The sequence below is a fragment of the Saccostrea cucullata genome, unplaced genomic scaffold (genome assembly GCF_032062105.1).
Source record: "Saccostrea cucullata isolate Sc308-1 unplaced genomic scaffold, CSIRO_AGI_Scuc_v1 ctg41, whole genome shotgun sequence".
In the NCBI taxonomy this organism is placed as follows: Eukaryota; Metazoa; Mollusca; class Bivalvia; order Ostreida; family Ostreidae; genus Saccostrea; species Saccostrea cuccullata.
The window spans coordinates 324,080-347,253 of NW_026930623.1; the positions used below are offsets into that span (position 1 = coordinate 324,080).

The 23,174-nt window shown below is 34.1% G+C and overlaps 2 protein-coding genes, 1 long non-coding RNA gene and 1 pseudogene across 3 annotated transcripts in view; all 4 read left to right on the forward strand.

Moving 5' to 3' along the window:
- The first annotated feature begins 6,040 nt into the window (after positions 1 to 6,040).
- LOC134229335 (uncharacterized) lies at positions 6,041 to 6,876 on the forward strand. Its single transcript, XR_009984162.1, has 3 exons — positions 6,041 to 6,185; positions 6,451 to 6,569; positions 6,657 to 6,876. It is a non-coding gene; the product is annotated as an uncharacterized LOC134229335 (long non-coding RNA).
- Positions 6,877 to 8,588: 1,712 nt separating this feature from the next.
- On the forward strand, positions 8,589 to 10,234 carry LOC134229345 (uncharacterized; annotated as a pseudogene).
- A 617-nt stretch (positions 10,235 to 10,851) lies between these two features.
- Positions 10,852 to 12,416, forward strand: LOC134229336 (uncharacterized). The gene has a single exon (XM_062711072.1). The coding sequence runs from the start codon at positions 11,023 to 11,025 to the stop codon at positions 12,322 to 12,324; it is 1,302 nt and encodes a 433-aa protein (XP_062567056.1). The 5' UTR covers positions 10,852 to 11,022; the 3' UTR covers positions 12,325 to 12,416.
- Positions 12,417 to 16,470: 4,054 nt separating this feature from the next.
- The window catches only part of LOC134229338 (huntingtin-like), a 34,423-nt gene continuing 27,719 nt past the window's right edge, over positions 16,471 to 23,174 (forward strand). Inside the window, exons 1-13 of the mRNA XM_062711076.1 lie at positions 16,471 to 16,564; positions 16,992 to 17,104; positions 17,294 to 17,380; positions 17,525 to 17,645; positions 18,142 to 18,281; positions 18,531 to 18,669; positions 18,942 to 19,083; positions 19,342 to 19,523; positions 19,641 to 19,824; positions 19,974 to 20,660; positions 21,069 to 21,224; positions 21,441 to 21,640; positions 22,976 to 23,077. Of these exons, the coding sequence (XP_062567060.1) occupies positions 17,019 to 17,104; positions 17,294 to 17,380; positions 17,525 to 17,645; positions 18,142 to 18,281; positions 18,531 to 18,669; positions 18,942 to 19,083; positions 19,342 to 19,523; positions 19,641 to 19,824; positions 19,974 to 20,660; positions 21,069 to 21,224; positions 21,441 to 21,640; positions 22,976 to 23,077 (2,226 nt within the window). The 5' untranslated portion in view covers positions 16,471 to 16,564; positions 16,992 to 17,018. The remainder of the gene's footprint in view (positions 16,565 to 16,991; positions 17,105 to 17,293; positions 17,381 to 17,524; positions 17,646 to 18,141; positions 18,282 to 18,530; positions 18,670 to 18,941; positions 19,084 to 19,341; positions 19,524 to 19,640; positions 19,825 to 19,973; positions 20,661 to 21,068; positions 21,225 to 21,440; positions 21,641 to 22,975; positions 23,078 to 23,174) is intronic.

Here is a 23,174-nt window from a genome sequence, read left to right on the forward strand (position 1 = left end):
CTTTTTTAAAGTATAAGATATTTTCACATAAACTATATAAGTTGTTTTCACATGACTATTTGAAAGAGCTGAGCATTTGTTACGTGTATGTGAATTTGAATACACGCAGTTTGATAACTTTTACTCATGGTTGTACCAAAAGTTGGAATGATTACTCATTCATTTGTAAGTCCGAAATAAGACGACATTGAATTACATCAGTTGACTATTTGAAGGTTATTTATTTAGTCAAGCTTAGCAATTTGTAATCTTAAAATATATTAATTGAATTTTAAAGGAACCTTGATTTTAAAAATTCTGCCAGTGGTAACCCTATATACTTGCACTCATATAGCTCTTTTTCTAAGGATGAAATTCTCCAAACTCAAATATCAGTTTTAATATCTATAATACATGTATTGCCAAAAATCAAAATTTATTTGAATAACCATACCTATAGTGTATTCCCTAACTTCATAAAACCCTTACAAAGATGCATAGCGAGTTTTTTTTTAAATAACATATTATTACCAATATCTATAATATCAAATCTTGCTTCTTTTCAACATTACATACAACCATTTCCCATTATGTCCAGGCTTTTGATATTATTGATAGCTGCTTCTTTTAAGTAAAAATTGAGCTTGTACATATTTATCTTGTCAGTACTTAGTCCTTTGCAAATTTTTTTTACTCTGAAGATCATATCAAAAGATGCTTAGATTTCTGATTGGCAATATCAATGTAATAATGTGGTAACCAGGCCTTCCAACAATTTGAGGAATCTGTATGGATACCAATTGAGTCCCATTATTAACAGACTTATTTTTATTTACTATAAGAGCAGAATTCAAAACTATAGATATGAGAAGAAAGCACTTGTTGTGGTCTTTATCTTAATATTTAGAAGTATCGACAACATACTGCATGTAGTACATGTATTATCAAAAGACAATAGTCACTTCCATTCATATGTCGATTCGGTATAATAGTTAGGTTAAAATAAACGACACCACAGAGTTTTCTCTATTTTATATTTCGATACTGTTCTAGAAAAAGACGTAAATTGTTACCTAAGAACAAAATTAATGATATTCGTGATGACTTCTACCTCACCTGAATAATGTAGAAATACTACTCTAACTACCTGAGTACGGGGTTGATGCTCCCAGTTGATTAGATACGCAACAGCATTCGCTACGTACGAACAATTTCTAAAAGGAGCACAGATTTTGACAAACAAGTTGAAAAAACAAGAATATAAAATTCCTCTTCAAAGTCATCATTTCGCAAGTTCTTTGGTCGGCACATTACCTTGACGACCAATACAATCTGTCATCAAGTCGAATGTTATCTAAGGAGATTTTTCACGATCACGATCAGCATCACACAGTGGATGTGACAGGTTGATTGGGGATACTTACTTGATGTGACAGGTTGATTGGGGATACTTACTGGATGTGACAGGTTGATTGGGGATACTTACTGGATGTGACAGGTTGATTGGGGATACTTACTGGATGTGACAGGTTGATTGGGGATACTTACTCCATCATGGCACTTAATCCAACCTCTGATGTTTTAAGAGGTTTGTGTTTGCTCTGTTCCTGATTTGTATTACTTGAGGTCAGACAACATGCTCATTGAAGTAAAGCTGCTAAAACAAGTTTTCTCACCAAAAATCGAGTTACCTACAAGGAATTGGGGCAAAATACGGATGATAGTTCTTATGGGTAATCTTTTGAATTGCCAATGTCAAAACTTTATGTGATCTTATATTCTGAAATATACTGAAAACAATCTCGAAATCACAAGCGAATGACAATTAATTATAAATATTTTTTTTTTATTTAATAGCAAGGTAAACAAAACATATACATAAGGAACGTGTCGAATGACTTTAAAGATAGTTTTGAGTCTGAATACTGTTCGTTATATTCATTCATGGGTACTAACAATTCCCTTTTATTCTCCAGTCTTATAAGACTGAATTTATTCAACTTCTACGGGGGGGAAAGTTATGTATTTTGCTCTTAAATTCGAGATTTGATTCTACATATTTTTGCAATTTAATTGAGCGAATACTTTATAAAGCTGTGAATCTTGTAAAATAATAAAATAACAGATTTGCCTACGAGAACACCTGACAGTGTTTTAGTCTTATGTGAATTATCTTATCAAAGTTCGAAATTCTGTAGATAGCTAAAATATTTCCTCTTACTTAAGTTATTACATGTATTATATAATTTGTTACATAGGTTTTTCCGAATGTTTCTATCTTATTCAAATATTTTTATAACATATCTTTTAGCTCTTATGAAACAATTCTTGAAAAGGGAGAATAAAAAAATGTAACAATAATTTTAATATTTATTCATAAATTGATTTTTGACAAAATAAACCAACATTTGTGCATACTTTCAATTTTCAAATAAAGAACTTTATTCGGTAATTACCAATATTTGCCCCTCAAATCAAACTTTGATGGAGATATATTTAATTAAATTCTTAAACAGGGGAGTATATGCTGACTTCAAAGCACTGAATATTTTCATAAGTAATGACGCCATATGTACGTAATGACGTCACAAACATGACGTAAATTTCAGTTTTTTATGAATTTTACAGAAAAATGTACATATTTCGTCGATATTTTGAGTAAAAGTCACCGAGCGCACGTGTGTTCAGGATCAATATTTTGATATAATGTGTAGAATGATAATATCCTTGAAATATGTCAATATTGTTCCTGAACAAACTTGCGCTCTATAAATTTTAAAGCTAAAATTGTTGAAATTATGTCCATTTTGTCCTCTTTTTGTAAAAGGATATAAAATCGGACTAGTTTGTGACGTCATAAAAACAAAAATTGTGAATACACTGCTTTGACACTATTATATTTTCTGTTAATTTATATTTCTCATACAATTTATAGAATTCAGCACATTTCAGGAAGTTTTCAAAATTTGACTTTTGTGGGGGCAAATATATGCAAAAAAATATACCGCATTTAGTTCTTTGATTTAACAAAACAGTTAAAAAATAAAATTTATGATAAAATAATACTGGACATCCACGATAAGATACGCCCCTTTTATTGCGTCTTTTTCCAGGAATAAACAAAATGAGGAAGTCATACCAATCATTTTACTGATCGACTGATCGTAGATAGACCACTTTACAATACATGGAAGGTAGGTTTTTGTAGTGTTTTGCCGCTTATGAAATCCCTATAATATTCTACAGAAAGAATGTTTCTGCAAGCTTTTTCAAGTTCCCATTTCGTCTTTAATGCACTGCAAAACATTTTGATGTTACCTGTAGGCGAAATGGGAATAGCAAATTTTACAGTTCGATCAACATGGGAACGAACCGATTTAACTGTTTTGTTTTAATTTATGTGTTATTGCTTACTGTTTTAGCAATATTTTTACTGCAGTCTTTGCTGGTTAAGACGCGGGTATTTGGCCATTAAAATCATGTCTTTTATGCTTTATTGATACATCTTAGCGGGGATGATGTGGGATCCGGGAACCCTTTGGAGTTATTAGATTAAATTCTGTGTAAAAAACACAGATCCTTCTAAAATAGAAAGAAGAGTCATGTAGCTGAAGATTATGACTGCGAAATTGTCTACATCATTGCCCTGCTCCCCTCTATCTATACATAAATAAACACGCTAAATCGTTTTTCATTCTTTTTTCCATGGTTGGATAAGTTAGCAACTTTTTTGATCACACAATTATATGTGCCTGACATTTAATGCGACACCCCCGAGAAAAAAGTCCTGGATCCGCGCCTGTAAGGTATGTTAATCAAAGTATTATTTAATTATATATGTCTTTTGTCTCAATTTCAGATTTATGATGATGTTTGAGTCAATAACTAAGTCGTAGACAACACACAATATAATGAATGACAATGTTTACATAAAATTATATTGAGAAAGCAGATATGTGTTGCTGAGCTAATTCAACCTTTGCGTCTTTCAATGGATCTAAATTTAAATGTTCCATTATAATAGTATATGTGAAACCAAAAGTTTCAGAGGTACTATTTCAGTTATGTAGTGGGACTGTTCTAACAAAAAGGATGAAGAATGTTTAGGGTCAACATTTGTCGAAGTATGTTTAGGGTTAACATTGGCAATACTACTTTCTGGATTTCTCGGACTTAAATAACTTTACGGTAAGTCGCCATATTTATTGATGTCAACAAAACACTAACTAACCTTTTTTGTGGAATGGGGACTTTAAACGTCCATGTTGTTGTTCAGTACATACATTTTATGCTATTCTTACATATTTTATTCCATGAATTCTTTAGTGTTGGCAATAACAGTAATTGGAAGATGATATTAAAGAAAAATACTTGTCTTATTCTGATTGATCTACCTTGCGTGTCGACTTAATGAACTTGTATGCAGGTCTGACATAATTAGCGTCGTGACATATATCTTGCATGTCAGTTGAGTGTCAAAGAACTAGGGATGTCAATTTTACTCGGACAGCTTAGCCGAATAGTCGGATGCTTTAGTCGAACGATAGTCGAATATTCGTTTAATTTAATTATTTTTTCGTAATAGTTTCACTGTTGTCTTTTACAGACTAATTTACAATATTTAACCTACGCTTTCACTATTATACTAGTACAACGAATTTCTGAATTGTAAACATGTACGTAGTGCAATAAAAAGTAACTGTACATCAATATGTATCTAATGTATTTAATTTCAAAATTAATATATTAGCTGCACGTTTTATCTAAATGCAGAATATCAAACGCCTGTATTTGTTCTTTCTTTCCATAACGGTAGTACATGTACCCTATAATTGAAGCCAATTATTACGTGTCCGTCAATGATCTTGGACAGGTAAACAATTAAAGCGCGTCTCTTATGAAAACAAAGAGAGAGCGAGAGCTTGGGATAAATTTAAATTATGAAATTTTGTGCAAACAATCAATGATTGTATGAAATTAATATCAGAAAAAGAAAACACGGTAGAAATATTCTCATATAAACTGACCCCGATTTACATGTATTTACGATTTTGTAATAGCTGTTTACTAGTAATCAACATAATTCTTCCTGAATAGACATGTTTGCCGAACATACATCGACGTACAAATAATTTCCTTTGAACAGTTAAACTATACCCTTAATTTTACATATGAAAATATTGATCTGTTAATAAATGAAATATGCAAATGTAAGTTTATTGTCTTGAATTCAAAATTACTTTGATGAAACACATTTTTAACGAATAACCGACTAAAGAAATTTTAGTCGATAGTCGGTATGATCGAACGATAGTCGAGTACTCGAATATTCGTTGACATCCCTACAAAGAACCCTTTAAATCAAAAAAATAAACAAGAGAAAATATGTCTATTCCCGTTGGATTTTGTTTTTCATTATATGCATACATGTGTGTACAGATGAATTTGTTAAGTTCAGGTAAGAATAAAAAACAAAATATCTTATTGAACAACTATGTAATTAATGTCGCAGGGAAGGTTTCAGAAATACGGAGATTATGAAAAAATAGATATATCTGTATACATATGTTAGTAGCAGCACTGAATTCCTTACTTAACATTGATCGATTGCTATCATTTTGAATTTCATTGGACTATTTTTGAGAAAAAATATTTACTTTCAGGGCCATGGATGGTGAAAATTTCTTCGTTGAATGGTCTGAATTAGACGAAAATTCGTTGAAGAACGACAAAAATTCGTTGGATCTTCAAAAATGGGTTTCATTGAAGAGCTCCTTTTCCACAACGTCAATACAAAACGAAGGAGAAAAGTCGATTTCCGCTTTTAATGAACGCAATAGTGGTGGTAAGATGATTGAATAAAATATAGTTAAAATATCTATTTCTTCATTTGTTACTTTTTTCCAATTGGCACACGTTTATTAGATAGCGTTTTCAGGGCATCAAGTATAATCACGTAATGCCGATATGTGTCAAAATGGCTGGAGTGAATCGAAAGTAATGAGGTCGAAGGGCTTAACCAAAAAGAAATGATCTTGTTTCTCTCTTTGATTCAGATTACAATAATAGCGACCACGGTACAACCTCCAGTACTTCAGAGAGTATCAAAAGATGTGCCCAGTCAGATCCAGAATCCTTGAAGGAACCATCCATCCATAATAAGAGGATCTTGTCATCCGAACCTGAGGAAGATCGCGGTTTTCTTGGTATTCTATATTTTTACCAACTTGTTTGTTCCCTTTGTAACTTTTAATCACAAGATGAAATTGTTATAGTTGTCTCCAGCCAAATTCAAGGCTGATTTCTAATGCACATACTAGGTATTAAGATTATTTGGTTTAAGTATTTCAACTTTGTCAGGTAAAGGGGACGGAGGAGAAGAGTGATCTGGAATTAGAAAACAGTTGTGTTATTGCTTGATTTGCTCACAGTAATTCTGACTTACAATTTAAAATTTAATTTTTCTGATAGAATTACAGGGATTACCACTTAACCTTAAATCATTAGAAGACAACAAAAGTTACAAAACTATACAAATAGGGAAAAATGAAAAGCAAGAGAGTACTAGAAGTAAAGGATACGACCAGAGTGTAAGCTGAACTTTGTTCTTTTTTCCATTCACACATCTCTGAACCATCATTAAAACCAAATTTGTAATTTCTAAAACTTTTCTTTAGACAAATAGGAAAGAGATTAATCCAAGAGAAAGGGCAACCCCTCCGTTAGACTTGCATTCCTTAGAAAACGACGATAATACAAGCGCAAGTAATCTAGGCGGTCAACAGAAGTTCACCCCCTTAAACCTGGACTCCTTAAACGAATCATCCAATATCCGGCTGCGCACTATCCAGTGTGAAAGGATACCAATTTCCGACCCTGAAGATTTTGATATCGATCTTCCTGGTAACGTACACACATCTGATATTTCTTTCCATACATTTACTCGTATTATAATTGTATTGTGTTCATCACATATTGCATGAAGGATATGGAGATTTACGAACAGTATTCAAGATCAAAGTCCATAAAACAATTCAAAATAGGAGCTGAGCAAACACGGACCTCCAAAACATCAGAGGTGGGATTAGGTGCGATGGAGGAGTGAGCATCCCATGCCGACCGGTCACATCCGCCGTGTGTTCCTTATCGTGAATCGGGAAAAAATGGGAAAAATCCGTCATCAATTCAGTGTATAAATAATGAACTAACTTTGCTGACAAGGTCATTGTATCGAACATAGAACTTTCGAAAAGATTATTTTAAACGAAACTGCTGATATTTTAGTTTCCTCATCTTGTTTGTCAATATTTTACCTTGTTTTAGAAATTGTTCATACGTAGACTGAGCATGCTCTTGTGTATCGAATCAACTGAGATGATATATAAACTCCGTATGCAGGTCATGAAGGTATATTGCTGCATAAGTAAAAAGGTGTTGACGATAAAATTAAAAGTTAAAGTCATCACGTTTATCATAGAGCTTGGTTGTTAGATTACCATTGACGTCTTTTTCAAGTGAAATATCCAAGTATGAAACAGATGTGCCAGACAATGTGGTATTGTGTATCTCAAGCTCACCAGGATATATCGCATCAACATAAGAATGGAAATTACCATTGTTAATAGACAATATGTCGTTGATATAATTATCTAAATATCGAGTTGAAGGCCACATGTGTTTTCTCCTTTTCATGCATAAGATTTTGCACAAACTCTGCTTCATTTGAATACAAAAATAGGCCTGCTTTCGCAATATTTTTGCGTACCTCGCATCTTGGTCATAATAGAACATTCAATTTTTTCACTATACATGTATTAATTTATTATTGATAACTCTACAGTGCGAAAAAGTGGTATTGCTGAAGGTTTTTTTTCTTTTGGATAAATTAATAATATTGTGTCAAACAGAAGTATAAATATTATTATTGAGTCGATAAAAAAGTTAAAAATAAATGTAGCACTGTCCTATGTATGAGATATTTAAACAATAAAATGCTTTCTTTGTTTGTTATTACTGGAATTAACGGAAGCAGCCGTTGTAGAAAAAATACATAACCTGCGTAAGCGGATTATGTAATTTTTTTCTGCAATAGCTGCGACCGTTAATTCCAGTAATAACAAACAAAGAAAGACATTTTATTGTTTATGTTTATATCTGTTTAAATAATCATTTAAAGAAGGATTAAAAAGTTTAACTATTATATTAATGATGCGAACGTCTTTATACGTTTCACTGATGGCCACTGATCAAGTAATCTGTACAGGCGACATGCCTAATGTAGTTCATGCAGTGATTAACGAAATCGGTTTTCTTAAGAAATAAAGGAGAAAATATTCAGTGGATGTAAATATATTTATATAATGTAAATTGGCTTTAAGAAAATGTGTTGCATTATAGGATTCTAATAAAGAATTGTAAACGATTCTTTTTTTTTCATTTTCTATAATGTAGATTCATGTCATGCAAAAAGTCATTTGTATGAACATTTTCTGCCATTTTTTTTTTTTTCTTAATCATTCCTTTCAGAGCAGGTTGTTTTGGCATTACAAAGAGAGACACCCTTCTTCATAGTATTTGGTTTGACGATGGTCTAGAATCTTCATATACAGATGCAGATGGTATATTAAATTCAGGAAAAATTCTTTTACTTTGTTTATTTAAAAGTATTGCATGAAATAAAAATTATTTATTTGTATATATTAAAAAAGTTTTGTTATTTTTTAGAATATAAGGGATCGAGAATTCCTGAACCTACTTTGAAAATCTTTGCCTACTGTCTTACTGAAAGAACAGTCAACTTACATATGCTTGCAAATATATTGAATGGATACGGTATGGTGACAGAAGGTTGTTTGAAACAGATAGATGATATTAAAGAGGAATCGAATGAAAAACAGGCCCGCATTCTTACTGAAAACATTGAAAACCATGTAACAACTCTTAAGCTTGTATATGTGTTGCATCAGAACAACTTTATACAAGTTGCTCAAGATTTGTTTACCTTTCATATGTCTCGATGCCGAGATATTCCTCGAAAAAAGGTTGGTGAACGAAGAAAAATCCAACATTACTTCAAAAAGATCAAACAGGACGTTCACAGACTATTCACTTCTAATCCTTACGCAGAAGTTGGTGAAATAGGCAAACTCATGTTACAGGATATTGAAAAGGAAGAAAGGCCTGGTCATAGACGCTTTCTCTATGACAAATACATTTGTCTGAAAGCAGCGGAAATAGATGCACTCACCAATCAGACAGATAACGTCGATCCTAAAGGAAAAACCATTCCAAGAAATTGAAGCAGTCATAGCAGAAAGCTCTTGTCCTGAAATCTCTCTAATTTTAATGCTTGGTCGACAAGCAGATATCTCGTCATCTCTGGGAACAAACCCAAACGACGGAGAAAGCTTTCTCGTGGATGCTTTCATGTGGCAGGACATGTGCGAAAGGTGTATCGAGGCAACAGATATGATATATAAAAGTGTGGTTTTCTACCTGTTACAGTTTCAGCGAACTAAAGACAAAAAATATCAGAGAAAACTTTTTGAACAAGCTGCGATAGGACTGGATTCTTTGTCAGAGGAAAGTGACGATGTGAGATTATTTTGGTCCCGACTTTTTAGACTAAGAATAATATTTTGTCATTTAGGGATAGGAAAACGGGGTGAAATTATCGAAGGGTATCATGTTTCTCCAGAATCATTAAAAGTCGTTGAGAGAATGTTTCAAGAAGATAAATTGGAGGAGTTAGAACATCGTCGAAAAATGATGTATGGAATTGCAGTCGCTCGCTTTTGTCATCTACAAGGCGCTATTGGCAAAGCAAAGGAAATTATCGATATTGTTATGGACTTTGCGAGAGAAGGAAATTATAGTGAAAAAGGAAATGTTGCTGCCTATCAAGCGGTTTTGCAAAATATCGATGAAAATGTTGAAGAAGTTGTTATTCTTTCTGACGAGTACCTCTTCAACACAATTTCACCGATTTATTCCCGACAATCTTCCAGATCGTCAACCACAGATACAAACACCTCATCAGAGGTAGTGATAAATCAACAGGTCCTCTTTGAAAGCAGTTCTTCTGACGGATTTGAAATCAGCTCTGACAGTAATGGGCCTCCCTGTGGAATATTCCCATGTTCCAAGGACGACCAGGTGTGAGAAGTTGGGTAAATCAGACCTGAATATTAAGGTTCAGGAAAGAGCAATAAGCAATTCTAAAAACACCATATCTACACAACACAAGTATGATGATGTCATGTTGTAAATTTTGAATTTACCGGGTGGCAGTAAATACGAAATGTTTTGTATTTACTGCCACCCGGTAAATTCAAAATTTACAACATGACAATTAATTCGTATAAACGTGGCTTTGACAAGATAATATTGTCTTACTTCCGCATAAAAATTTAAAGATATCATCTTCACCAAATGTCTTGTTGTTTGTTTTACTATACCTTGTATAATCATTCAGTTATTATTATATGTATTAGTTTCGTTATTATTTATGTTTTGATGACATATGTTCAAAAATTGAATGCTGAGAAACTGGGCAGTGTGGAAAATGACAGTTAACTTGGTTTTTCAAAGGTTACCGTAACAAATTGGTGTAACTCGCGTGTATTAAATATACATTCGTATAGACAATTCATTTTTATCAGTTACTTTTATGTTCTATCTAACAGTCATTAGGACCTCAATTAAGATATCACATTTCGTATGTATTGAATAAATATTGTAATAAAAGAGATTGTTGAATTATGCTTTGTATATATGCATTAAAAGAAAACTTATCAAATGATTATCTTATTGATTCCAACTTCAGGATATTAGAAGAATACAGAAAATTCTTAATAATAAATAAATATGCAATGTTTTGTATACCGTGTGCAAGTCTTCTATAAATGAACATGCAAAAAAAAAAAAATTTCTTCCACAGTTGGCATTTTAGAAGTATGTGTAAATACTTAACCTAGTAAGATATTTATAAGTATACACACGAAAGTAGTTTCTGGATCAAGGTGATAAAAGTATTTGTCAAACATGGCGTCTGACGATCCGCACGAAAGGAAGGCAGACGACAGAATTCTAGTTCCAATCTCATGTGGTGACAGAAGTTACATGAATGTGTTGGAGAGAGATATTTTGAAAAGTTTCTTCACAACGTATCTTTTGGAGGTGGGCCCACAACCCCTCCTCAACACTTTGTGTGAACATGGACATATTTCTAAGGAATGTTTTAATTTAATCAAGGTAAAATGTGAAAAACCACCGTTTTGGTTTTCATATGAAATCCTCGCAGACGAACTTGGAAAACGTTATCCTTTAAGGGCGTTTGTTTTCATTCTGTATTCTATACATTTTGCACAGTTAGCAAACGACCTGATATCGTACTACAATGAGTTTACTCGCACTAAGCTTGTCCAGGAAGTGGCACGTGCCCCGGTAGGTAATAGAAAGGCCATACAACAATATTTTAAATTTATTAAGAAGCAAGTTCACGAATTCACCTTTAAAAATCCTCAGGCTGATCTTTCATCCATAGGAGTTAGGTTGAGACAAAATATAGAATTGGAAAAGAATGACGCTAAGAGGCAATTCATGTATGACCGATATGTCGCTCTGAAAGCAGCAGAAATAGATGCCCTAACGAACAAAACAGACGACATAGATCCTTATGGAGGGGCGTTTAGAGATATTGAAGAGGTAATTGACCACAGCAGCAATCCTAACGTATCCAGAGTCCTTCTGTACGGCCGAAAAGCAGACGTTTTGTCCTCTCTTGGAAAACGAGAGGAAGGACGTGGCATGTTAAAGGAAGGATTTAAATATGCAAACGCCACTGATACCTGCATCGAGTCAGTGGATATGGTCTACAAAAGTGTCGTTTTTCGTCTGTCTGAGTTAGAGAAGAGACCATCTTCTGAATTAAAGAAATTGTTGTTGCTAGAAGCAAGTCGGGGTCTTCAAGGACTCGTTGATGAGGACGAGGACGTAAAAATATTTTGGAGGAGACTGTTTATTCTAAGAATGGTTTACAGTCATTTGGGCATCGGAAAACGCTGTATGATAATACCGGATCACAAAATTTCCGAGGAGTCTTTACGAGAAGCAGAACGGCTGCTTTCATTGGATTCTTTGGAGGATTTAGAGCATCGTCGTCAGATGATGTACGGTGTTGCCAAAGCTCGTCTGCTGGAATTAAAAGGAGAACTGTCGTCTGCTTTTGCAACCATATGTACAGCAATGGAGATTGCTAAAGAGGGAAAATATACTGAAATGCCAATGATTAGTCTTTATCATTCGGATCTCAAACAAAAACTTCAAAAACATAATATACTGTAATTTCGACTAATTAGAGAATCGGCATACAATAAAATCCGATTTTTATTATGTATTTCCTTGTGTGTATTACTGGAATAAATATGGGGTTTGTGTCTTCCAATTAATTCTATATGTATACACAAAAGCATGCTCTTGCGAACGAGCAAATATCTAAAAACAAGGCCTGCTATGAAACATACAGGGATGTCAACACTCTCGTTTACAGTCATCATTTCAAAAGTTCTATGGTCACTACATTGGCAATGTCAAAATGCTGACTGACGTTTTTCATACTTAGTCTATATACATGTAGGCCATTGTGTCTGGATTAGGGTGTTTTTCCGATCATGACGAGGAGCACACACCTGGTGTGACCGGTCGAGAGGGGATGCTTTCTCCTTCATGGTACTTGATGCACCTATGATGTTCTAAAGGACCGTGTTGCTCTACTCTTGATTTGTATTGTTTCAAAGGACACTTGATTTTGAATACAATAATTCGTTTTCTACACATTTCTTTACTTGAATTTCATTAATATGCATAGAATTGTACACACCTTGTGTCACTATCAATAGCTAAGAATATCAAGGGTTTTGCATGACGAGCATACAGATACTGTAAATCACTTTTTATTCGCGAGAACTTTATTTTTGTGTAATTACGCGAGAGGGTATGCTCGCGAAAATTTCATTCTCGCGTATAATAAAATTCCTTAAAATTATATAGAGCAATGACCACAATTCGTGAAAATTTTGTCTCGCTAATAAAGAGTCAATGACTATCTCGCGAAAATAAGGTGTCGCAAAAATTATGTGATCTACAGTACCATGTGCCTTGTGGCTTAATGATTGGTTCCCTACAAGGAGAGGGATGGGCAATTGTGAATAACGTACTCTAAATTTCAATCCGATCAAACGTAGACTGTTTATTCAAACATGGTCTTGCATCGACATAAAATTGGCGAAATGTTGACTTTAAACGAATCTGATTACTACTATATACTTTAATATTTAACTTAGTTTTGTCTTTTTATGACCCCGTTATCAATGATTCTTAGTAAATAGTTTTTGTCCCGTCCCTTTCTCTGTCTGTTTGTCCGCAAAAACATATATTTGAGGTTGGGGCTATGGCTTTCATATTTCACAAGTGTATGCCTTGTAACAAGACCCTTCTTTTTGGTACCACCAAATTTGACCTTTTTTCTTGGAAATATCCTCAATGATACAGTTTTACTGTATATATACTTACACGCACTGAGTATGTGAGGAGTAAAGATAAAGATAGAGGCTTGATAGAACATCTGCAGGACCCAACAATGTGTCTACTGGGAGATAACGAACAGTATTCAAGCTCAAAAGTCCACTATTATAAACAATACAAATTAGGAGCAAGGCAAACACGGACCTTTGAAACATCAGAGTTGTGATCAGGTGCCATGGAGGAGAGGGCACACCTGCCGACCAGTCACATCCGTCGTGTGCTTGTGTCTCCCGCGTGGCACAGTGGTTAGAGCGTCTGCTCTAGGGTCGCAGAGTAAGGAGTTGATCCTTACCTTACGAGCTCGAATCCCACTGTGGGACGTGGGAACGATCCTTCGGATGAGACCGAGATCCCGTGTCACAGTAGGTGCTGGCACGAAAAAGATCCCTCACTGCTCAATGGTCCTGAATGCCGTGTATAGGACAAAGTTTGCAGCTCTCCACCTGCAAGTTGTGGCGTCTCCATACAAGTGAAAAATGCTCGAGAGAGACGTTAAACAGCATCAACAATCGTGCATGATCGGGAAATAAATGGAAAATCCATTAATGAAAAACTTCCGTCAGCATTTAAATTATAGTTTTATTTCAATGATCGATTGTATTTGCATCCATGATCATTGTATCAACCACAGAACTTGCGAAATGAGGACTTTAAACAAGACTGTTAATATTCCTGTTCCATCAACTTGTTTGTCAATAACATACCTAGTTTTAGAAATTGCGCATACGTAGAGCATACACGCTCTTGAGTAGCAAATCAAACCCCGTATGCAGGTGATAATTTTAAAAGTTATATTGTTGCATAAGTAAGGGAAGTTGAGGATTGAAAAGTCAAAGTCATCATGTTTATCATAAAGCTTGGTTGTTACCATTAACGTCTTTTTCCAGTAAAATATCCAAATATGAAACAGATATGTCAGACTCTGTTTTATCTTTGATTTCAAGCTCAACGGGATAAATCGTATCAACATAAGAAGGGAAAAAAACATTGTTAATTAACAATACATCGCCGATAGCTCTAAATGTCGATTTGAATGCAACAGCAATTGTTTTCTTCTTTTCATGTTTAAGCTTTTGAACAAATTCTCCTTCATATGAATGCAAAAATAGGTATGCAAATAATGGGGCCAAATACGTACCCGTGGGAATTTCAGTAGATTGTTGAATGACCAGGTCTCGAAAAACCACGGAGATATTGTCAATCAGAAACTCAAGCATCTTTTTTTATACTAAGAGTTCCATTTTTATTGAAATAGCATTTGTCAATGATGTCAAAAATCCTGGACTTTATTGTATCGTAGGGAATTGTTGTATGTTAAAAATTGAAAAAATTGATGTCGACAACTCAGTGTGAAAATAATGGTCTAACAATTAGCATGAAAAACATCAGTCAGTATTTGACTAAATAATAAATAATTATTGTATTTGCTGACAAGATCATTGTGTGGACCATAGAACAAGAAATTGTGATTTTGAACAAGACTCTTAATATTCTTGTTTTATCAAATTTTTGTCAATAACTTACCGTTTTAGAAATTATTCAAATTTATCTAGAGCAAGCCCTTGCGTACCATAACTCTCAAATACAGGTGGCAAGGGCATATTGTTTCATAAGTAGGAGAAGTTGAGGATTGAAAAGTTTAAGTTATAACGTTTATCATAAAGCTTTTTGTCCCCCGCTTTCGCGAAAGCGAGGGGACATTAAATCTCATACGTCTGTCCGTCTGTCAGTCTGTCTGTCCGTCACAAAAACTTTAACGTTGCTCATAACTTTTGATTTAGTTTTAAAGTAATGTCTTCTCACAATAAATACAGTTGTGAAATATGAAGTTCTAGCACCATCTGTTCAAAAGTTATGGCCAAGGGTGAGTTTTTGAAAGGTAGGTCAAACTCCGTGGCAAGGTCAAAGGGTCAAAGTTGTTGGTTTCTAGTTTCTAGAATGGTCTTGTCACAAGAATTACATGTGTGAAATATGAAAGCCCTAGTTCCAACCATTCAAAAGTTATGGCCAAGGTTAAATTTTTTTTTTAATAGGTCAAAACTCCAAGGTAAAATTTTAAAAAATATGTGAAGTATAAAAGTCCTAGCCCTAACCCTTCAAACGTTATGGTCAAGGGTTTTTTAAAGGTAGGTCAAAGGGTCACGGTTGTAAGTATCCAATGGAAGGTCTTGTCACAAGAATATATATGAGAAGTATGAAAGTCCTAGCCCTTACCGTTCAAAAGTTATGGCCGAGGTTAAAGTTTTAAAAAAAAAATACGTAAATCTCCAAGGTCAAAGTTGTTGGTATCCAATGAAAGGTCTTCTCACAAAGAATATATATATGTGAAGTATGAAAGTCCTGGTATCCACCGTTCAAAAGTTATGGCCAACGTAAAAGTTTGGAATTTTTGTGTAAAAGTGAAAAGTCAAGTTCAAAAGGTCAAATGGTGGTCTTCCAAAGAAAGGTCTTGTCACAAGGAATACATGAAATATGAAAGTCGTAGCTCCTCTAACCTAAATCAAAAGTTATGGGCAAGGTTAAAGTTTTTGCGGAAAATCAAACAGATAGACAAACAGACATGACAAAAACTATATACCCTCCAATCTTCGATTATGGGAGCATAAAAATTGTCTTTAAAATCGAGAGGAATGGTTATATCAAAGTGTTGAAATACACTGTACCAGCGACCTTTTTCATGTCTCTGTATTTAGCGAAATAAATATCTTCCAATTTTTATTTTGAGTCCTGTAAAGGATTTCAACACACCCGTCTAAAAATTTACCGTCGTTTAATTTTCGTTATTTTTTAGTACATTTTCCCATTATTTTTTCGAGTGTTAGACGGACTTACTTCGGATTAATTTTGTTTGTTTGAGCGGGTTTTCTTCTTTACGATAATGTTTTTCTCACGTGACATGTACTTCCGTTCAGAGACAGGGCAGAAAATGTGAGGATACGAGAATCAAGAGAAAAATCAATAATTCTTTGTGCTAGGCTCAAGTCCAGATAAATAATGGTTTGTGAAATGTTTAACACAATGAAATGTAAAAGAGAACATAAGTATTTTTATTGATTGTCATGTCTTTACAAAAAAACTCTGCAAGAGTTGCCTGGCGGAATTCAAAACTGTGTTTTTGCAGGTTACATGCATGTTTTAAATGTAGTGTATATATAAGTGTCTTCATGAAAGACCTGTCGGAACACTAAAAATCGGCCTCTCAATTCTATTTCTGTATCAGAGACTTCTTAAAGTGTTTCTTTCAATCTTTGTTTGACTGAATGTTTTCTTCAACTCCTTTACAAGTTATATTTTTTTGTAACGGTTATATCTTTTTCTGCATATTCGGGCCTTATAGATCATATGTCATTTGGCAAAATTTTAGTCAAAGACAATGATTACATTTATGAACATATGTATGATATTATTAGCTACGTGGATAATTGTAGGATGTGATGTAAAGGACCTCCTACACAATGGCTACTATTGAGAAGCTGATCAAGGCATTTGAAGCCCTTAGGGTGTTTCAGCCTCCAGGGTCATCTGCAGAGGATCCAGCAAAGTAATATCATTATCATCAAGATATTCTATATCTGTTAACTCTTTTGAATTCAGTATTACATGTATTCACAGTGTAAGACTTAATTAATGCATAAATTCATTTTCCATAAAAAATGTGCATATATTAATTGCATTTAAAATATTTAATGATGGCCCTTTAATGATTGTTTGATGCATTTTTTTTTTTTAGGAAAAAAGAACAAGCTCCTGTAAGCAGAAAGGACAAAATGATCAACTGTAATCTTGTGGCTGACAGCATCTGTGCTCCTAATATGAGGTGATTTTATATATCTCACAATTTGTTGGTAAATTTGAACTGAATACTCATGTGCATACAAGGTAATGGTATGCATAGTGAATTTATGAAAAATTTGCTGTGTTTGTAACAGAGGTTATATTAAATATTTCTTTTTTGAAATAGGGCCATAGTGGATTTTCCCAAATTCCTTGGTATTGCGATGGAGACATTCCTAACTCTGTGTGATGATGCAGAATCCGATGTACGAATGGTAGCAGATGAATGTTTGAACAGATCTATAAAGGTATTAATTTTGTTTGAGGAAAGTATCTGTGTACAAAGTATTACCCTACAGTTTAAAGAGTATGAGATATCTAGTTTGAACTTTTAGTTCTATGAAGCAATCGTATTTTAAAATTGCAACATTAAAAGTTTTGTGATATTTATATAAATCAAGCACAGATAAATTGGCATGAAAAATTCATCATAACCTTTGGTAATAATATTTAGAACAGAAGTATATGTAAACAAAATATCTTTAAAAAATGCATGTGCACTCAGTATTTCAAAGGTTAGAATGCTTGATAATCTGATGTAGTTATAAACCATTTAATAGTACATATACTGGTATTTTCTCCTTTTTAAGGACTTTTTATTTTCATTGAATGTTCTTTTTAATAACGTGTGAAATTCAAGTCATATATGTAAGTTTTTTCAGTACATGGTTAGTTGTTGATGTGTTCATTTTGAAACTTCACTTTTTGACAAATTCTGTTCAGTTTTATGTTTGTTTGATTCAGATCTTGCTTGAGACAAATCTTGGAAGACTGCAAGTGGAGCTTTATAAGGAAATCAAGAAAAATGGCAGCAGTCGGACATTAAGAGCAGCGCTGTGGCGATTTTCTGAGATGGCTCATCTTATTCGTCCACAGAAATGCAGGTAACTGTTTTTCACATAAAGTAAATAAATGTAAATTTGGTCATATTCTCAGATTTGCATTTTAATCCTTCATATTTTCACTTTCATTTTTATTTGTCATAATATTTTTTGGACTGAATTTGAATTCAAGGAGTTTTATCAATCATATGAACTGAATTATTTATTCATTTTTCATTTGCATGTATTTTACTATTGTATAACAATGTCTCCAGTGATGGATGTACAGTATTCTTTTGTTGGTTTCTCCAGACCATACATAGTTAATTTGTTGCCATGCATTGCTCGGATATGTAAGAGAGAAGATGAAGCAATCCAGGACACTCTGTCTCAATCCATGCAGAAGATCTGTCCACCTCTGATTGGATTCGCCAATGAATCTGAAATCAAGGTAACCTGATAATTAATTAAATCTGAAATAAGCTAACCTGATAATTGAATGAATCTGAAATAAAGGTAACCTGATCGTTAACTTAAGTTTGACATTAACACCATGCATACATGTACATGTTCCTATTACTTGTACTTTGCCATCAATAATTTTCATGTTTTTGTCAAAGGAAGTCAAAAAAATTAATCTTGACTAACACATAGATTCCAGTAGTTGTTTATACATGTATATCATCATATGTCTTGGGAATTTTGTGGCTCTTTTATTTGCAGGCTCTTATAAAGTCCTTTCTTCCTAACCTGAAATCCACCTCTGCAGCAACAAGGAGAATGGCAGCGACCAGTCTGGTCCTGATATGTGAACACAGCAGAAGTCCTGCTTCATTTTACAACCACCTCCTGGGATCACTGCTGGGTAATTTGTATGGAGAATATTCACATTCTGAAATCTTCTCTTCATTTAGTCTAGAAAGTTAGTCATTATAAAAGATCATGAAAGATTGAGAGACAGACAGACAAATGGAATGATGGAGAGAAAATCTTATAAACATTTTAATTCTTTTTTCTGCTTTTAGTAATCTCAATTCATGTCAACCCTGTCATAAAACCTGTAAGTGAGAACATTTATAGTCTTACATCAGACTACACTTTAATATGTCTCTTTTACAAACAGACATGGTCCTTCCAGTGGATGAGGAGACCAGTTTACACACCTTGATTGGGGTCTTACTGTGTCTGAGGTCACTTATCCCACACCTCAATGAATCAGGACAGGAAAAGCAGGGACTGAAAGGCAGCTTTGGTGTGATGACAAAAGAGAAAGAACAGACCATCAGCAAGGAGCAGTTTATCATGGTATGTAGGGATTTAGTTTCTGAAAAGATTTTTAAAATTACAACAAGCTGATCTTTGAACTTTATGCTTCATATATAAGATATATTTTTATAGAGCCTTCCATTTTGTTTTCTGCAGGTGATACAGCTATTGCTTCACTTGATGGGACACTCTGACCATAACGTTGTGACAGGAGCTCTGGAAACTTTCCAGCAGCTCCTCAGAAACCCCTCCCCTCTTTTGGTCTCCATACTGACCACACCCAAAAGTATCACAAGATCCTGCATTTTCAAAGTGGATCAAAGTTCACAACCAGGTGAAGGTTAAAAAAAAATTAATTTTAGAAGATGAACAAACGAAAAGATTTGTTTGCTTGCTTTGTACTGTATAATATACATGAATTACATGAAAATTTAAACTGATTTTTGATGCCCCCTTTATTTTCAGTTATAATTAATATATCTATTATAGGATTGACAGAAATATCCTCCATGTCTAAGTTATGTGAAGATAGCACTGCCGATGAGCTGGAGGTAACAGAATCAATAGTAGACCCCTCAGAAGCTTCAGAAGACAATGTATCAGACCTCGTAGCTAGCTACAGGGCACAAATGTCCAGTGAGCAGGGCTCTGAATCAGCAGGCAATGACGGAGCTCTAGATGTAGACACCTGTGATGCAGGCATTGTCGTCACTACTCTAGACACTAGGTATTCTGGGATAGAAATAGGGGACCTGAATGAAGACGTGTCAGAAAAATCAAACTTGTCTCAAGTTTCTAGTGCTAATGGTAGCCAGCAAAGCCTGAATAAGTTGTCCTCACCCCCAAAAGCTAAAAAAGGGGGAGGGCAGGACATGAATGGAAACCCAGAATTGGAGGAGGATGTTTTACCAGAAGTTGATGAGAAAACTCAGATACAGAATTCCAATCAGACAGATGTGACACAGAATCTAGGGAGTTTATTAGATGATGTGCCGTTAGACTTCTGTATTCGTGTGATCTGTCGAAGGTTCCTTTTGAGTGGAACTAAGGATCAGTTGATTCCAGATCGAACTGTGCGTGTGAGCATTAAGGTTTTAGCTTTAGGTTGTGTCAGCTACTCCATGACGTTTAGACCACAGATTTTATTTATGAATGTTTTTAAGGATATAAATGAAGGTAAGTAGCTTAGCACTTAGCAGAGTATAAACGTCATAGTTCATTTCACAGTGTTCTTTTCTTTGGTAATTTATTAATTATTATTCATGAATATTTACCAAAAATGCAAATGAAATTAATTATGTTTTTCAGATGACATACTTGAATATTAATTAAAAAATATCACACCATAAAAAAAGCACCTTGATAAGTATCCTGCATTTGTAAGAATTTCACTTTTCAAACTAGCATACTTTAAGAGTTAATGTGTAATTGGTCTTTCAAGATTATGAAGAAAGGAATGTAGTGTAATTTAATAGGGTTTTCCAACAATGAATGTTTTGTCACTAAATGCATTAAAAATATAAGAAAATTGGTGAGAATGTAATGAACATCTCTGGTAGTAAGTTAATGTCTTATTCTTTGTAGAAAACAATCAGCTGATTAAAGATGTGTTGCTCTATGCTAGTCATATTGACCCACAACTTAAAGGCACAGCTACACTAATCATTGGTAATCTGATAAGTTCTACCCTCACCCAGGGTGGAGGAGATTTCAATAAATGGATAGAGGAATTCGTCTCTGGTAAATGCTTATCTTTATTCTTATTATGTGTTACATGTACATAGCAAATTATATCTTTCTACTGTGTACATGGATTAAGGTAGATTTTAAAGGGACAGTTTTCAAAAAAAGATAAAATATATTACTTGTGCTTTGATAATGGACTGCAATATAAAATTAACCTCAAAAAAATAATGAATAATTTTACATCTGATTTTGTCTGTTTGTATAATGTAGGGTTCTCGATTGGAATCGAACACCTGGTAGAAATTATTCTCCACATTATGGAAGATGAGTCCTCGGTAGCAGTCCGCCTGGCTCTCCTAGCTGTAAAGAAGTGTCTGATGCCTCTGTTACTGGGGACTCACAGTCCTATAGGACTGGAGACGGTGATCAGGGTACTCAGCATACAGGACAATCCATACTGGCTCGTCAAGGTAAATACTGTAAAACAGCTAAAACTCATGTGTGAGCATACAGGACAATTCTTACTGGCTCATCAAGGTAAATACTGTAAAACAAATAAAACTCATGTGTGAGCATACAGGACAATCCTTATTGGCTCATCAAGGTAAATACTGTAAAACAACTAAAACTCATGTGAGCATACAGGACAATTCTTACTGGCTCATCAAGGTAAATACTGTAAAACAAATAAAACTCATGTGTGAGTATACAGGACAATCCTTACTGGCTCATCAAGGTAAATACTGTAAAACAACTAAAACTCATGTATGAGTATACAGGACAATCCATACTGGCTCATCAAGGTAAATACTGTAAAACAACTAAAACTCGTGTGAGTATACAGGACAATCCATACTGGCTCGTCAAGGTAAATACTGTAAAACAAATAAAACTCATGTGTGAGCATACAGGACAATTCTTACTGGCTCGTCAAGGTAAATACTGTAAAACAGCTAAAACTCATGTGTGAGCATACAGGACAATTCTTACTGGCTCATCAAGGTAAATACTGTAAAACAAATAAAACTCATGTGTGAGTATACAAGACAATCCTTACTGGCTCATCAAGGTAAACTGTAAAACAACTAAAACTCGTGTGAGTATACAGGACAGTCCTTACTGGCTCATCAAGGTAAATACTGTAAAACAACTAAAACTCGTGTGAGTATACAGGACAATCCATACTGGCTCGTCAAGGTAAATACTGTAAAACAACTAAAACTCATGTGTGAGCATACAGGACAATTCTTACTGGCTCGTCAAGGTAAATACTGTAAAACAAATAAAACTCATGTGTGAGTATACAGGACAATCCTTACTGGCTCATCAAGGTAAATACTGTAAAACAAGTAAAACTCGTGTGAGTATACAGGACAATCCTTACTGGCTCATCAAGGTAAATACTGTAAAACAACTAAAACTCGTGTGTGAGTATACAGGACAGTCCTTACTGGCTCATCAAGGTAAATACTGTAAAACAACTAAAACTTGTGTGAGTATACAGGACAGTCCTTACTGGCTCATCAAGGTAAATACTGTAAAACAACTAAAACTCGTGCGTGAGTATACAGGACAGTCCTTACTGGCTCATCAAGGTAAATACTGTAAAACAACTAAAAGTCACATGCAAGAAGTAGCATTTTATTTTGTTATCTTATTTACTCACAAATACATGTACATCTGTTCATTTAAATGTTCATTACTTTTCTTTAAAATAACAAATATCTAGATAGAGTGTTTTAGCTTTTGTAGATCAATGATACTGTATATTGTGCATTTAAACATAATAATATTTTTAATTTCAGGTAGAAATACTAGAGATTTTGAGTAATGTGAACTTCAATGTGTTGAATCATTTGGAGTCTTGTTGTAGTGATGTACAGAGAGGGACAAACCACTTTCTTGGGGTAGGTTGACAGCATTGTTAATAATTTATAAATGATTATATAGTGTTGAAGATAGAATAAAAACAGTGTTAAAGATAATTTATCTTAACATGTGGAT